At 40.4% G+C, this 18,361-nt stretch overlaps 1 protein-coding gene across 8 annotated transcripts in view; it reads left to right on the top strand.

The window, feature by feature from the left end:
• Window positions 1–16,371, top strand: part of sema6dl (sema domain, transmembrane domain (TM), and cytoplasmic domain, (semaphorin) 6D, like) — a 476,052-nt gene extending 459,681 nt beyond the window's left edge. For 5 of the 8 annotated variants that reach the window (XM_039770332.1, XM_039770333.1, XM_039770334.1 and 2 more), the window contains 4 exons: window positions 2,929–2,987; window positions 3,452–3,508; window positions 7,489–7,650; window positions 14,570–16,371. In XM_039770332.1, the coding sequence (XP_039626266.1) occupies window positions 2,929–2,987; window positions 3,452–3,508; window positions 7,489–7,650; window positions 14,570–15,870 (1,579 nt within the window). In that variant the 3' untranslated portion in view covers window positions 15,871–16,371. The remainder of the gene's footprint in view (window positions 1–2,928; window positions 2,988–3,451; window positions 3,509–7,488; window positions 7,651–14,569) is intronic. The other 3 variants (XM_039770337.1, XM_039770338.1, XM_039770339.1) reach the window with 3 other exon arrangements.
• Window positions 16,372–18,361: the final 1,990 nt, after the last annotated feature.

An 18,361-nucleotide genomic window follows, 5' to 3' on the forward strand; every position in this document is an offset into this window, starting at 1 on the left:
ATCTAATCTGACATGGTGCAGGAACTGCGATCTGACATGCCCCATGACAAAAAGTCACGTAACGTGACATCAGTAACAATCCCTAGCCCAAATATCTCTGGTGTCGCATCCCATGGGCTGGAGGAGTAGCTTAGCAATGTAGTGGTGACACCAAATGCCATAGCAGGATACGTAGAAAAGAAACAGAATGAGGGGGGCTCAGTAAAGGTTCACAGTGATTACCAAGCTTTTGTTTTCGAGCAAAATTATGGACAAATGTCGTAGTGAACATTGTGAACTAAAGTAACTCTGCTTAAGTGACAATAAAGACCCTATAAACCTACAATGACCCAACTGTATAAAGTAAGCAGTCTTCAGCCTGGATTTAAATGGTGAGATGACAGACAATCCCTTAAACGAGCAGACAGTTCAATCCACAGCTTTTGGGGTCTCATAGCTAAAGGCTTGACCTCCAGCAGCAGTTTTATTAATGCTGTTTTCCATGTATTTTTATAATTGGAGCACAGACATGCCCAAAGCAACGCAGAGGAACAGAAGGTGAATTTCCAGTCCAGAGCCCTAGACACCAGGGGCTCACAAAGCTGCTTTTGTACTTTTACTTCTCAGTCAGACTTTACCAATGTGAATTATTGTTATTGCTTATTTGGCAGATGCTCTTATCTCAACTGGCAACCTTGTGGTTTAAAGTCCAATATTTTAGCCACTAGAGGATTACACACCCTTTCAAGAAGAAACATGATGAAATATTGGGATAGTGTGGCAACTGAGACACTGAATGGTCTCATCTTGTAATTTTAACATTTGGTTTTGACAGTAAAAAAACAATTTGTGTGAGTAAAAGGGACAGTGGCACAGTGGTAATTATGCCAGGTGATTATAAAAACATTAATGGATAAATAACCTGGCATATAGATTAGTGGAGCAAAACCTCATTCGGTAGTGAAGGTAACCATAGTGACACAAATGCCACCACGGCCACTAGGGGATGCAGCATCCGCAGAAACTTCACACAGTTGTGGAGGCGATGATGACAAAAGCGTAAGCTGTAACAAGTGGCTGCAACTATAGGGTCGCATCTGTCACCTCCAGTACCTCAGCCACCAGAGTTCAGCATGTGCTTCTTGATTCAGAATTAATTTGTGTGACAGCAGGCATCACTGCACCATTACACATCTCATCAGGTATGCTGGATCCCCTCCAGAAAATGAGGTCACACGCACCGGCCCCAGAGGCTCCCCTGCTAGGGATATCAAATTATTAACTGCAACACTTGCGTCCTCAGGGCTGCCATAAGGTGGGCGAGTTTTCCTTCCTATTCTGCACTATTTATTTGTAAGCGGCAGGTTTAATGAATTTATCTAGCTTTGCACACATTATATGTCTGTGAATTTTTTTTTCGGTGATAGATAGTGTGAAAGCTAGGATGCACCACTGAGCCCCAAATACACAGCACAGTCCTGGGTTCAAATAAAAGGGGGTGGGGCTTTTACAAAAATACCTTTCTGTTCAACAATTCAACAAGTGTTCCTTCTTCTTTGTCTCTAGATAGATAGATAGATAGATAGATAGATAGATAGATAGATAGATAGATAGATAGATAGATAGATAGATAGATAGATAGATAGATAGATAGATAGATGGAGTGAGCTATTTTATTTTATCAGGTATTGTTGGTTAAAGACATCACATCTCTCTCCTTGTTTAATATACACACACATGCATATATGCATTATATATATATATATATGAGGGGTGTTCAAATATAAGCAGGAATATATCAGCTACACTTTATTTATTGAAGACAATGAAACGACTTACACACTGTTTTTCTATGTAATCTCCTGCTACTGCAATACCCTTGTTCCAGTGCTCAGGAAGCTTCTAAATCCCTAATGAACTGAAGTCTTGTGATTGCATGTTGACCCATTCTTGCACAGCATCAGTCACCTCCTCATTGAACTTGAATTTCTTCGCTCCTAAAAATTCCTTAAGTGGACCGAAGAGGGGATAGTCCCTCTGTGAATGACTTGCACCAATCATACACTCTAGACTGACAGACACTCATCCCCAAACTGATTTTTGAGTGTCAAATAAATCTGAGATGAAATGACTCCTTCATTTGTCAAAAATGTAATAATGATTCACTGCGTAACACTACTGTGCACCTCCTGCTACAACATGTTGATGACAACTGACAGGAAGGGTGGAAAGAGCAGCTAACACTACTAACACCAAGTTCAGAGATGTATGTATTTGTCCTATGAGTCGTATCTGTCTTGCACTCTTTATAAGAACAGAGCCTGAAAATTCCTGCTTAAAATTGAATGCCCCTCATATATATGTATATATATATATATATATATATATATAGTACATATATATATATATATATATATATATAAATGCATACATATACACACACATACAGTATATATTGCAATAACAAAGACAGTGAGAAGTTTTGGGGCACCCGTAGGCAAACCCCATTTTGTTGTCGCAAAAAAAGAGAAATAAAATGCAGACAAAGCATTGAGTTGCATCTTTTCAGACAGAAGTCTTGATGCAACTACCAAAAATGTTGGTTCTTCTAGCCAAGACCATTTCCATCTGGAAGATGGAAGTGCCGAAAGTGACGTCAGAAGTGAGAAAGCCGTCAATCTACCGGTCTGTAGAGGGAGAGACAGAGAAGGTGTTATCGTAGAGTGCCAACCCCTGAGAATTTTCATCACCAGAGCCCTCAACTGTCCCCCTAAGTGCACACGCATGACAATATATGTGTGTGTGTGTATGTGTTCCTGTGTTTATTTTATATGGAATCTTTCATATATACAGTCTACAACTAACTGTTGTTTTTTTTTTTTAAGTATGGATTTATGGTAACTCCTATGTACTATTTACATTTGCCTTCTTTTCTTCTCCTACCCACAGCACTGGTTTTGAACAAGATGTAGAATACGGCAACACAATGCAACTTGGAGACTGTCAGGGTGAGAAAGTCGCAGCTCTCTGTTGTTTGAAGATTCCTTTGGATGTGATGTTAGCTCTTTCCTGTGGTTTGCCTTAAGTCCTGACAGACAGCAGCACATTATCGTGCGGCCACATTCTGTTTACTGTGCCCATACATACCATGCACTGCTGGCAGCGCAAAACAAGATTTATAAAGCTGAGTTGCTCTCATCAGCGCCCCAAACAGTTAACTAATGAAGCAATTCATTTTCTCCACCCCTCCCCCCAGCCCACCCCACCCCACCTCTCCTCTGTCACCACCCCCGCTATTGTTACTGTTGAACTCAATTTCTGCAACTGATAGCCACCACTGATAAGCTTCAATGAAAGGTTTTTATTTTTTTTTTAGTTTTAGTAAATCTATATAGCATATCGATTCCTTTTTATTTGACTTTTAGTTTTGGTTTCATTTCACTGATTTCTTGTTCCCTTTTAATTCTTTTAGAAATTCTGGCTACTACAGCTACGCCAGATTACAAAACATTTGGCAGCCCAACATCTGGTTAGTTTTTTTGCTTTCTAAAAATTTTATCTTTTATTTTATTTTTTTGTTTTTTTTTTTCCTTCCTTTCCTAAAGTTCAGCATATTCCAGAAGCCTTTCCTGCTGCTTGTTGCTTTATTGCAGCTAGCAATTCATCATTTTACCAGCTTCTTCTCATCCTCTCACCATTATAGTTCTGCAAATAGGCAGGCTTTCTTCTCGCTCAGCACGCCATTGCTGTGTACAAGCATATTAACCATTCATTGCTGACCGATCACATTTCCTCTGAGGTTTCATTAACACAACTTCTGCTGCATGAATAACCACCACCAGGCTTAACTCTGTCCTCACCATCTCTTGGGGATTGTCTGACGCAGAGTATGGTGGGGTGAGAATCCTTCATTTCAGACTTTAATTTTTTTTTCTTTTATTTCTCTGTAGTAACAGGTAGCTTACTAGAAAACTGTTGCTAATGTCATGCTCTCATGTTCTTCTGTCTGTTTACATGTGCTCTACCTAAATAATGCAGGAGGGTGGAATGGGATTGAAGCCGTCATTTTTTTTTTTACATTATTTGCATGAAAAGTAATTCTTCATATTTTTTGACAGGCATTAAAATTAAAATAAATCTGGTTTTGAGGATTACATGTGAAAGTGTTCAACACTAAGACATATTAGAACTTTACTGAATTTAACCTATTTAAATACCTGCCAGGGCCGGTGATGTTACTGGAACCATTTTTATTTCTGTTGCTTGGATTAGTAAAATTTCAAAGTACCACATGAAGTTCCCCACATTCCATATCCCAATTATTTTTTAAAATGTCAATGCTTTAAACAAAAAAAAAACACTTTCCGATGGATGCTTCCACTCGCTGTGACATTGAAATAAATGAAAGGGATACAAAATGGATGGATTCTTATCAGCACAAATGAATCCCGATCTGTTGTAGTTGTCATCTCTGATCTGGCAACAAGCCGTTTCTTTTACTATTATTATCCATCCATCATCCAACCCGCTATATCCCAAACTACAGGGTCAGCCAACACAGGGCACAAGGCAGGAAGCAAACCCTGGGCAAGGTGCCAGCCCACCACAGGGCGAACACACACACACACTAGGCATACACTAGGGACCATTTAGAATCGCCAATGCACCTAACCTGCATGTCTTTGGACTGTGAAAAGAAACCCACGCAGACACGGGGAGAACATGCAAACTCCATGCATGGAGGACCCGGGAAGCGAATCCGGTCTCCTTACTGTGAGGCAGCAGCACTGCCACTGTGCCACCATGCAGCCCTACTACTATTATGTTAGTCGTAAATACGGCATACAAGAAGGAGATCAAACCAAGCAGAAGTCAGGTTAACCCTACAACAACAACATTTATTTGTATAGCACGTTTTCATACAAATAATGTAGCTCAAACTGCTGTACAAGATAAAGAAAGAAAAAAAGGAAAAAAATATAAAAATAAAATTGATTAACAAAGAATAAAGTAAAGTCCGATGGCCAGGAAGGACAGAAAAAACAAACAAACAAAAAAAAAAAACTCCAGAGGGCTGGAGAAAAAAAAAATAAAACAAAATCTGCAGGGGTTCTGAAGCCACGAGACCACCCGGCCCCCACTAGGCAACCCTACAGCTTTCTGTCTTCTAAGTATCTCATCATTTACATCAAAGAATTTATGCATTGATATGTTGTTACTTATTAGATTTCATAATTTGAGCAGGATGTACAGTATGGCTTAAGCTCATTGTTTTCAACTTGATTATGATGGCCTCTTTAGTAAATCATTCTGAGATAAAGCCAACGTCCCATTATGTGATTTCTAGTCAGACAGCATGTCAGACTTAATGATTGCTGGTTGCCGATCCTATCGCCAGACCATGTCAGTTTAAACAACTGAAAATCATTGGCTATGTCGACCTTCCACCATAGTCCTGCTTGCCCTGATTTGTGGTAGCCAATAATGTGCTTACCTGATGAAGCCGGCGCTGTATGAATGGTTAACAGGTACAGCGAGTTCAGCCACAAGCTCATCTCTCATGAGATCCTTAATCATTTATGATTTGTATAAAGGTGACATATGCAAATGTAGAAAAATAATAATTCACAGAAGTGGAATGAGAGGAAAAAACAAAGTCTTAACAGTTACAAGTTCATTTACTAATTAAAGCCAATGTCACATAACACGACTTTTTGTCATGGGGCATGTCAGATTCGCAGTCACTGATCTTGTCGCTACACCTTATCATATTGCACAACTGAAAATCGTAGCTCATGTCACATTTACCAACTAAGTACCACTCCTCCAGTGCAGTTGTATTCTCCCCTTTCTCTGATAGCCAAAAGCGTGCTGCCCAAAGGAGACGCTGCTATACAAAGCATTAACAGCTGTACTGAGTTCAGCAGTGCTCTCTGCTCTTTATTTATTTTTTCTTTTCTGTCCTGGTATGTAAAGCAGAGAGACGAGCACCATTATATGCTTTGTACTTGCGGATGAAAATTCATTGGTTTTCAGTTCTCCTGCACGCAGTGCCACCCCTGTGAGTAAAGAGAAATTTTGTTGGAGTGACTCGCTGGGTATGTCAGAATAGACTACTGGCTTTCTCGGGGGCACGTGCTGCCAGCTACCTCCGATTCGCTAAAATTAAGTAAATGTGGAGTATGCTGGAAATCGCTTGAAAAGTCACCTAATGTGACATGCCAGTTAATTTTTCACTAAAGAAAATGCACTGACATTCAGTGTATCAGGACTACTGTGGGGTTTTATGTATAGAAAACTCAGAATATGTTTTGCCATTGGAAGGGTTTCTGTACTGTTGTCACACACAAGTGTTTGGGAGACAACCTTGGGGCTCATTTGACAGTAATCACCCTTCAAGACAGGGGTTGGCACTGTCCAATGCCTCGAGTGATGGACTGTCCTACAACAGACAACAAAAGATCATAAAAGTTCTGGGGCACCGCACTGATCCTTGTATATTATGATGGTGAAAGCAAAACGAGCCTTCTTCAAATGGTTGTCAGCCAGACTGTTTCAAGATGGCGGTTGTAAGGAACCTCGGAGGAAGAGACATGTTCAGTAGATCAGAAACTAGAAGTGACGTCATCGGAGGCCAGTCCGTCAATCATTCTTTCTGCAGAGGGAGGTAGAAGAGAGGCTTTAGATGACAGCGGCAACCCCTGGCTTGGAGGGCAATTACTATCAAATCAGCGCTGAGGGTGTCTCCCAATTGCTTGTGTGTGATACTGTATACATTTACAAGCAACAGATGTAAAAATTGTTCTACTGACACAGGCTTTGTCATGATTCCATATTGAAAAAAAATGGTTAAAAGAAATATTCTATCCAAAAATGATTTTTTTTATATGTTACTTACCTCATGTTGACTGTATTGATGGCCAAGAAAAATTTGCAATCTCATGTAGTAAATGTGTGCCCCCCATTCTCTGGGTAAGAGTCCCATCTGCAGTTCAAAAGCTCAATCCGATGTCAATGCATTTCCCAAAATGGTTTATTTGATCATGTTTGATCCAAAGATACATGCGTTTGGGACATTGTGAGCATACAGTAGGATGGCTTGACATGTGGAGTAAGTGGCACAACTAATGTTTGTTGAACGTTTTTTTGATGTCGCCTGCTTTGGCCTCCACAGATGCCCATTCTATCGGTTCTGATTGAAAACATGACATTTCAAATTTTTTTGCCCATCACAACAAACTAAATGGGGTAACATAAAAAAATGTTTTTGGGTGGAGTATGCCTTTAAATACCTTTTTAATGTCTCACAGGGAAAGGTGAAAGCAAAAAATAATAGGATTTAGCCGTATATTCAATTAGTTTAAAGGTAGTTTTATTTAGAAATGAATGGTGTCATAAAGCATAATTAACTGGATAATTTAATAAAGCCTCAGACCCACGCATTGCATACTTTATTGTGTATTTTCTAAGTGCTAACTGGATTTTAATGCAATCTGTTTGTCACCACAGACATGAAGTTTTCCTCGCCCCCTGTAACCACATCTGGCCATAAAGTTTCTGCCAAAGTCATTGATTCTCAGAAAACATTACTGATTAGTTCAAGGAAATTTGTGCACCAAGACGATCCAGATACCCCTGATCTTTTCAATCCTTTATCAGGTATCCCAAAGGGTAAGGCGTTAGTGAGACTTCATTTAGCTGAATGGAAACCTGAAGAGCAACTCTTTGCCTGACTTTTTTAAGGTCAGACTGAAAAAAAAAAATTACGAGCGAGTGGTCTGTGATTTTTAAAATTGTTTTTAGTTATAAGTAAAATGGTGCTGAGGAAAATGTTGATGTTTGCATAGAAATGTGATTAATTTTCAATACTTGACTTCAATCAATCAGATCTCCATCCAGACACTTTCATGTGTAGCTCTGAGCTGCCCAACTCCATGCAAAGCACTGACCCCCTCACCGTGTTTAAGAAGTTCTGTGAATATCTTTCTAAATAATAATGCTCTTGATATGAAATTCATAGTAGTTAAGATAAGAGTAACTAGACTCTGGTCTTGTGTTGTTCTATTTGGTTTAGCGCTTTTCACTTGTGTGTGCTGCAGCTCTCATTCCTAAAGATGTTTACTGGATTTTGTTCACCTCATTTATAAGTCGCCTTGGATAACAGCATCTGCCAAGTGAAGAAATGTAGTTTTAATTAGGGTTCCACGGCTCTGTGGGCCCAGATTCACAGCGTAGTCAATGTTTGTTTGGGTGTGAACCGTTGCCTACCAATACTGGAAAAGTACTAAATCCCAAATTTTAAAAAGGTACAGTACCAGAATTTTCGGTATCGGAAGTAAACTGCTGTTGCACTTGTGGAAAAATGTCCATCTTGTTGACTTCACAAAACAAACATTATTGTCTGCGGAGACAGTATCGACTTTGTCGAGAGATTTACTTTCCTTGGCAGTGACATTCATGTCTCTGGTGACTCTTCCTATGAAGTCAGAAGATGGATTGGGAAAGCATGGGGTGTCATGAGGTCGCTGGAAAGGGGTGTGTGGCGCTCCCGATATCTATGCAAAAGTACGAAGGTCCGAGTCTTTAGAGTCTTGGTGCTTCCTGTCTTGCTATATGGTTGCAAGACATGGACACTATCCAGTCACCTGAGACGAAGACTGGACTTCATGTGTGTCTCTTCAGAGAATCCTTGGGTACCTTTGACTTTGTGTTGTTCATGGTGTCCCGAATGAGGCACATTACCAGCATTGTGAGGGAGCGTCAGTTACGGCACTACGGCCATGTGGCGCGTTTCCCCAAGGGTGATCTGGTTCGTAACATCCTCATTGTTGGGGACCCAAGTGGCTGGACCAGGCCAAGGGGTCGCCCACGTAACACCTGGCTGCGACAGATAGAGGGTCATTTCCGGAGGGTGGGACTGGACCGCCTGGGGGGTTGCCAACTGGGATCCTGAGCTGTTTTGTCGTGTAGTGGGTGCGGCAACACACTGTACCAGTGCATGCTCCCCAGCTTGACTTGACATGACAAAACAAATGCAGAGTCTTTGACACAATTGGGATTTCACAGGGGACCACCTCTGAATTCAAGCCCAAAGTTTTTTAGTAACAGTCTAGCACTAGTCTGCACATTCTCCAGGTGTTTCTGTGAGTTACGAGATAGTACGTAGTCCTAAACACTTCCAATATTGCCCATTAGAGGGGGATGTCACCATGAAACCCTGGCTTGTAATAAGGGCAAGCATTGAATCATTAAAAAATTAAAGATTTATTCTTCAAAAGAAGGTATTCCAATCACAATGAAGCTCTGTGGAGTACAAAGACAAACTGGAATTGCCTGTAACAAAGGCAATCTTAGCCAAACAAAGTCCCAATGTAGAATCCAAATAAGAGTAGAAGAAGGTCAAAAATCCATAATATACAAAGGGTACAAGCACAGCAGAGCACAGATAGCTTACTAACTCCTGAGCGCATTCACAATGAACTGCCAGGAACTGATTTACAGGGTCTGTCCCTGGCAGTGATTGGCACGTGGAACCACCCACAAAACACATGGAACTTAACAAAGGCAGCCTATATACATAGACAAAGCCAAAATTAAAGAATGATGCTTGTAGTCAACATAAATAAAATAATCAAAAATTAAAAACAAGAAAAATAAAACATGAGACACCCTGGCTGAGACATGATGGTGGGTGCGTACATTTTGATAAAGTAGGATCCTGTCCAGGATTGGTTCCCGACTTGCACCCAGAATATGTAGAATGTGCAGAATGCAACTGTGAAATGGAACAAATGTAATTAAATATATCCTGCAATGTGCCAAACACAGCTGTCTTATGTTACATCAGGTCTGTTTTCCTGCTTAAGTCAATACATTAAAAAAATTAAACAGAAGGCAAATTAGCATTTCAGTTGTAAATATCTCAGATATATATGTATGGGTTTAAACCATTTTGCAGAGGAAAAATACAATGAAGAGTTTGTCTCGACTTACGTTACGTTGACTTATCCTGCTGAGGGTTTCATCCAGCACAACAAACACAGGCGATGTCTTTCATCCTTCCAGTTCTGGTGGGACTCCAGTCCATCACACAAACACACACACTCAAGTTAAATTCATCCCAGGTTTTGAATTCTGAGGATATCCACAGCAACAAAGGCAAAATGTGAAAACAGAAAAACACATATATTTGTATAAAGTTGCAAACCTTTCTGAAGACATGTTTTCAGTTTGTCATTATGGGTTATTGTGTGTAGACTGATGGGCAAAAATGGCCAGCTTATCCGTTTAAAACAAAAAATGCAACACAATAATGTGTGTAGGAAGTGTAGGAGTCTGAATATTGTCTAAATCCACTGTATATATGATTATATATGTACAGACATGGGACGTGTCCTAAAGAATGGACTGGGATGAGAGATGATTTTTGTGGTCTGGAAGGGAGGCAATAATGGATGAACACTTTAAAAGGAGACGTAACACTGCCAGGATGGTTTTTGATTATTATCCCAGTTGGGGTGTAAGGTTAATAGATGGACTTGGGGAGACTGTGTGTTTATAGCAGTTCCTTCTCCAGTGCGATAGATGGCAGTGCTTCTCTGGAATGGTCCCAGTATGGACACCTGCAGGGATCCATGGGATTTGTAGTCAGGAAGGACAACCCTGTCAGATTCTTGGGTGCTATGAAAGGGCATTGCTGGGAGAAGAACTCCCTGTTTTGTGAGGCTTCAATGTGACCCGTCCTGTGGCACCACAAGTACTCCCAAGTCCAATAAAAAAGAAGCTACTTGACCATATCCAGGTGAATTGGAGAAAGAAAGAAAGAAAGTGTATTGGTTTGTGTGATTGTGGAATAAAAAGCCTGTGTAAGGTATTACTATTGTAATAAACCTTGCCCTTTAATCCAGGACTTGTGTCCATACAGTTCTGTCTGGGGCATGAGGTGCTGCAGCGCCCCCTAGTGGCCACAACATTTAATGATATACATGGGGTTTTTAATGTTTCACCCATAAAATACAAGAAACACCGTAACAAAGAGTAAATAAACAGAACACTATTAATCAGACTTATGTGATTAACAAAAACACATTAAATAATACATGAATGAATGAAAATGACAAAAGAAATGAAAATAAACATAAGCCATGGGACACACACTAGATGAAACATAATGGATAAGAGCTAACAAATCAAACTCACCGACAGGTCACACAGTACCTGACCAGGCTGTAGCACTAACTCACAGTAGAGGAAGGCACGTTGGCGGTGGCTCCCCATTCGCTATGTGAAGTGTTTTTAGTAGTGAAAAAAGTGCTTTATAAATGTAATGAATCTATATATATAATTCACTAAGGGCACGCAAGACGCATGCAAGACAGAGAGCCAACTCACAAAGCCCTGCCCGCCAACTGTAACCCTCCTCCCGCGTCCACTGTCGCTCTCGAGGCATGTGCACTGCCTGCTCATGTGCCCGCACGCAACAACTCACCAAACACAGCCTCAGTCGCTTTCGTCTGTGCTACAGTCCACATGCACCTCTGAGCCATGTTGACTTTTCATTGTTCTTTTCGGTTCCGGCTGCTTTTCTATATACAGTAATCCCTCCTCGATCGCGGGGGTTGCGTTCCAGACCCCCCCCACGATAGGTGAAAATCCGCAAAGTAGGAACCATATGTTTGGATGGTTATTTTTATATACAAAGTATTTTAAGCCCTTATAAACTCTCCCACACTGTTTATAAATTATCCCCGCAGAGTTAAACAGCATAATCCCTTTGTATTCTCTTAGATATTAGGTAAGATTCATTGAAATTATGTACATAAACACACTGTTTATATACAGTAAAACCTAAATATTATTTTAAAGATATTACGTGTCTCCGATATCACATATGTTACAGCCATTACGATAGACAGGCCATCAGCAATAAATACGTACAATGCAAGAAAAATAGTATACAGTAAATGTGTGTACAGTGACACTAAACGTACGCACATGTACTAAGTACTGTAAGTAGAAAATGAATCATGGTTACTCACCAACAATGACACGATGACTTGTCTGATAACAATGAGTTTTATTTTACTGCACAACAAAGGAGAGCGTTACAGCTCTTCCAAAGGAGCCACTTCAGGCGATTGTGTAGCACCGCTGTTGTTCTTCTGGCAGTCTTCAATCCAAATCCCTAAAGCAGATTCCATCCAGACTACTGCCTTATTACATCCACTTACAACTCGTTTTGCACCCTGGTTAAAAGGACACTGTGGCCGTAGATCTTATATTCCTTTCCTACTTTTTAAATAAAAAGAATCATAGCCTTAAACACGGCCCCTGAAGCAGTAGCAGATCGTTTTGGAGCCATAATGAAGGGCTTGACTATGCACAAAGATAAACACAAAAGAGCACAACTCTTTACACAGCGAAACACGTTGATGCTTAATGAGCGAGACGAGACTTCCTGGTTAACACTGCATTCAGCACGCAGGAACTTAACTGTGTGCTCTGATTGGTTAGCTTCTCAGTCATCCGCCAATAGCGTCCCTTGTATGAAATCAACTGGGCAAACCAACTGAGGAAGCGTGTACAGGAAGTAAAAAAACACATTGTCCGCAGAACCCGCAAAGCAGCGAAAAATCCGCATTATATATTTAGTTATGCTTTCATATAAAATCCGCGAGAGAGTGAAGCCGTGAAAGTCGAAGCGTGATATAGCGAGGGATTACTGTATATAATTGACCAAGTCGCACGACCATGGGGTACGCATGACAGAACCATGCCCACAACTCTCACCCTCCTCCCGTGTCCACCCTCGCTCTCGAGGTATGCGCACTGCTTCCTCATGTGCCCGCCCCCAACACGTCACCAAACACATCCTCACTTGCTTTGGTCTGTGCTACAGTACACATGCAGCTGTGAGCCACGTTGACTGTTCACGTTGATAATTATGCGGCGTATGCTACGCCGTGGGTTGGCTAGTTATTATTATTAAGGATGCACAGTTTAACTGCGTAACAGCATAATGCCTTGCATCTTATGAAGAAGAGGAAGATGTGGATGAAGTCTTTTAGGAATAACTAAAAGTTAACTGAAAGTGACTTTCTTTTTTTTTTTACATGGTATGTTTGTGCTCCTCAGCAATGTTTTACAAATAACCTTATAACTGAGAGAAATTTCATGGTTTCCATCAGCTAATATGGCAGTGGTTTATTTGATTTCATTTTTGGTTTATATACTTTATGATTACAATTTGCTGAACTCTTCATTTTTTTTTTTACTTTTTCCCTCCCTTTCTTTCTTCTGACTGCCATTTAAATCTCCTAACATTTAACACTAAGAAGGCCTTGCCACTAACAAGATATATTTTCTGACCTGAGTAAAACTTTGTCATCTTGTACACTCTGCATGATGTAATTAATCCTAGTGATCGTAGTCCCTTGTTGTATGCCAGCAGTAATGTCTGTGGTCACTAACAAATTACTATTCACTTGGATGCAATGAGAACTGAAAATTCTAGTGTTCTACAACAATAGAAAACGTCTAACCGAATGTACTCCTTCAAATCTTTTACTTTTCTCTGAACTAACTGTAGGAATTGAATGCTTCATAATCAATATGACAAAAGATTTCACTGTATTTTCCTTCAGTTGCATAGTTTAAGGGTGGACATTTTGTTTTTAGTACAGTAAGTGGAATCAGTGGCTCAGCTGTATTGGGCTATTATTGTCAAAAGGATTAGACTGGACGTCTGCAGATTATCCTGTATTTGCAAAATGACTTTTATTAGATTTATTCACTGAAAGTGGATACAATAGAGAGGGGTGGGGAGAAGGATAAATCAACTATATTTATTTATTGTGCTTAAAACTGAGTGATTACCCCGTGTTGTACATGGAGTGTACTCACCTCAGTATTATGCAGACGTCTCTTGTTTTAAAATTTTTTCAAATAAGAATTTCAATTTCCATTATATTTCCATAGTACTAGGGTGTTGTACCATGTTAGCCATTATGAATGTAGTGAAAAGTCAAGCAAAATGACACCTTTTATGGGCTAACTAAAAAGATTACAATATGCAAGCTTTCGAGGCAACTCAGGCCCCTTCTTCAGGCAAAATGTAATGATTGATCTTGGCTGAAGAAGGGGCCTGAGTTGCCTCGAAAGCTTGCATATTGTAATCTTTTTAGTTAGCCCATAAAAGGTGTCATTTTGCTTGACGTTTCACTACATTATATTTCTAATATTTTTTAATTAGGTCATTTCTGAAGTGATTAAATATAATGCTCAAAAATAAAACAAAATGTCAGCTTAGACAAATAAGTTAGTTGAAATTTCTATGTAGTAGTTCTGCTTCATCATTGATCTGCTGAATTTTCAGCTTTTTGGATCTTTTTGCTCCCAGTCCTTATAAAGAAAGTCAGGAGTGTGGGGTACTAAACTGGGGTGAGTGAAAGGCAAAGACAAATGCAGTACTTAGATTGAATGTGCACGCCAACAATGGGTTAACAAGGTTACAGGCCAGGCTTGTTTCATACTTTGTGAACGGAGCGGCCATGAACCATCTTTCTAATACGTATCATTTGTCTTCATGCAGGTGTATGGGAGGTCCAGTCCGGAGAGTCAAACCAAATGGTTCACATGAATGTTCTGATTACCTGCGTTTTTGCAGCCTTCTTGTTGGGAGCTTTTATTGCTGGTGTGCTCGTGTACTGCTACCGCGATGCATTCCTGAGAAAATCACGGAAAATTCATAAGGATGCGGAGTCTGCTCAATCCTGCACAGATTCGACCGGAAGCTTTGCAAAATTAAATGGATTATTTGACAGTCCCGTAAAGGAATACCAGCATAACATTGACCCGCCAAAGTTGTACACCGACATTTTGACCAAAAAAGATGGACCCCCTAATGGAGATACTAAGACCATGATGCTGAGCTGTCACGGTCAGCCTCCAGAGTTAGCGGCACTTCCAACTCCAGAGTCAACTCCAGTTCTTCAACAGAAGAGCCTTCAGCCTGTCAAGAGTCAATGGGAAAAGCCGCACCCTAAACTGAATGGCTCGCGAAAGGAATCGCCTCTGAAAAGTCCCCAGTTTTTTCCATCCAGCCCCCCTCCTCATTCTCCTCTTGGACACCCTCATATTCCAAGCGCTGTGGTTCTTCCTAATGCCACCCATGACTACCGCGCTTCCTTTGCAAATGTGGATGCTCACCGATCCGAACGGAAAATGCAGAACATCGATCACCCCGTGGTTGTAAAATCGAGCAAAAAAGAGCATCGGCGATCAGTGGACGCAAGAAATACGCTTAATGACCTGCTCAAGCATTTGAATGAGGCCAACGGCAACCCCAAGGCTATTCTGGCAGATCCTACTATGGCTCGTCAGAACATGATGTTAGATCAGATAAACATGTCTGAGATACCACCAAAAGTTCCCAGCAGAGAAGCTTCCCTCTATTCTCCATCCTCAACACTTCCAAGGAACAGTCCAACTAAAAGGGTGGATGTGCCCAGTACTCCTACCACACCAACAGTACCGATGAACACTTTAGAAAGACAGAGGGGCTACCATAAAAGTTCACAAAGGCATTCAATATCTGCCCTGCCGAAAAATATGAACTCTCCAAATGGAGTCATGATATCGAGGCAGCCCAGTATGAACAGAGGTGGCTATGTGCCACCTACACCGCCCTCCAGGCTAGACTCACATGGAGCACCTGTTGGTGTCCATCAACAACCTTCAATATCCCGACAGAGTAGCTACACGGGACAGGGTTCCCTCCCGCGTACAGGAGTCAAGAGGACACCCTCCATAAAGCCTGATGTCCCCCCAAAACCCAATGGGTTTGTTCCTCAGACTTCTTCCCTAAGGCCAGTAAACAAATATGGCTACTAAAGTGTGAGCTTGTTCGCTTGGTGAAAACAAACAAAACAAACAAACAAACAAACAAAAAAAATGGCCTGGTGCTTTCAGGTTGCCTGAAAGTTTTTGCTCATGTTTGTTGATTAAAAAAGAAAACGAAGAAGAAGAAGAAGAGCGAAAAACAAACAGCACTGTAGTAGCAGAAGCAGGAGAAACAAATGGCCAAAGCTGCCGATTTGGCTGACTACCCCACCTCTGCTTTGTCTGTGAACCTTTGCCAAACAGGCAGGACAATGCTACGTTAAGGTTTAAAGACGTAGAGCAGCCGGGACACCCGAGGATGTTGGGTCAAGTGGATGCATTGGGGAGCGTAATTGTTCATTTTTATGCATTTTATGCCATGCCGGCATTTAGAAATTCATATGTGATAATACTTGAACAATGAGTTGCATTTTTCACTGCCACCAAGCATTGCTGTCTTCCCATACAATGTGAACTTTTATTTAACACACACACATATATATATACATATATATATATATATATATATATATATATATATATATATATATACAAGAATATACATACTTAATGTTTATATCTATGTATGTATGTGTATATATATATATATAGATATAAATCCTCTTTTTTTTGGAAAGAAAAGTATGCATTTGCCTTGCCGCTTGCACAAAATTTCAGAAAATAATGAATACCACGAAAATGTTTTGAGCCTACAAAGGTGCACTTTTGACACTTATGTGGGAACTTTGTTGTGTATTTTATTGAATCCTTTGTGTCACTGGTACACCCGCAATGGGACGCACTTAGTTAACTGCGGCGGTATCTATTGCGTCCAAACGGCGCACAAGGTTTTATTTGGACTGCAAGCTGGGTGAACTCTTGCTCTCGTAAAACGTTTCCAAACAAATGGACTGTACCATAAATATGATGAAAGTAACCTTTTATTTTGTGCTGCTATGGTTTTACAAATGTAGCTCTTAAATACATTGTATCGATGTAGTTCTTCATCATACAAACTTCTGGCTGCCAATTCACTGTGAATCTGAGCTCCTGGTTGTAAATACCCAGGGACTGTTATTCTCTACTTAATTATTGCCTTTTTTCGGCCCCCTGTAAGGCATGTGGATTAAAAAATTCTCTGGGGACCTGAAGTTGAAATCTGGTTTGGGTCAGAAGTAAAATGATTTCAAAGCAGACGGGTCTGTGGAGCTCTCCACGTCTCACGCCAGTCGGGTTGACTGAAGAATAAAGTGCCCGAGCGCGAGGTCCAAGGGTGGAAGTGTTGCAGAGCCCTCCCAGATGGCAGGCTGCTTACCGTTTAGCCAAGACTTTTAGCAACGTTTATATATGAAAAGGTTAAGACATCACTGCCTGTCTATCTGAGATCACCAAATGTGATGAATGGGTGTCCGTTGTTTTAGTGCAGTAGGGAAAATGGCTGAGCTGCCACATCTTATGAAACAGTTCAATAAATTAATAAATGTGCAATTGTTTAAGTAACAGAATAATCCTGAAAAGTCATGCAGGTAATGACATTGATCTGTAAATACTTTTTTGTGCGTTTACCTGAATTCTGTGCATTGTGTGCCTTATACAATGAGCATTATCATAACTATTGAATATCTGTCGAGTGTTCTTGAGCTTAAAAGACTTAAAAGTGTGCCAGTTTTACATTTTCTAAAGATAAAAAAGACAAAACAACCATAACCGAACAAATATTAGTTTGATTGTTCTTGGCTCATTTCTAATGTACAACTAGTTTATAATACAACTGAACTGATCAATCTTTGCAAGCATTCCACTTCAGAGTGATGAAGAGTACAAAATTAACAGAATCGTTACAAGAAGCTAATGTGCTTGTTAGCCATGAATTCCTGGTCCACTGACCAAGAAGCGGCACTGTATGTGTGAATGTAAGTCACTCATGGTGAGGACGAGGAGGAGGAGAAGGAGAAGGAGGAAATTAGATGAGAGACTCTGAGACGGAGCACAGACATTACGTTGCTCTCGTGTCGTCCGCAGGTGAGCCCACTGCTTCATTCTGCTTATTAATTAAACTATGGAGATTTGTGTTTCCACACTACATGGCGGAGAAAACTGAATTTGCAGCACAAATTAATGAAGCAGCATGAACGGGTGAAGCATAAGGCAGGCTCAAAAGCATGTCTGTGTCTGAGAGGGTGAGTCAGCAAGCTAAAGTGTTTATGCCCAAGAACAAATATTCTTCTCGATAACTGGCCCCGATTTCCACTTTTTTATGAAAGGAAAAAAATATATATATATTTATATATAAATGTCCTTTCTGTTACTGGTCGAATTATCCTTGTACACTTCTGTCAACTTGTACTTGCCAGGACCTGCCCCTTATTTTTATTAATATTAGAATTCTGTATATATATATTTTTTTTTCTTTTATTTTAATAGCAAAACCCAAAATTGCATTAAACTCGTCCGAAAGCGGGTTTACAATGGTGCGCTGCCTTGTATATTGCAATGTGAATAC

Source organism: Polypterus senegalus, chromosome 12 (assembly GCF_016835505.1).
Source record: "Polypterus senegalus isolate Bchr_013 chromosome 12, ASM1683550v1, whole genome shotgun sequence".
NCBI classification, from domain to species: Eukaryota; Metazoa; Chordata; class Cladistia; order Polypteriformes; family Polypteridae; genus Polypterus; species Polypterus senegalus.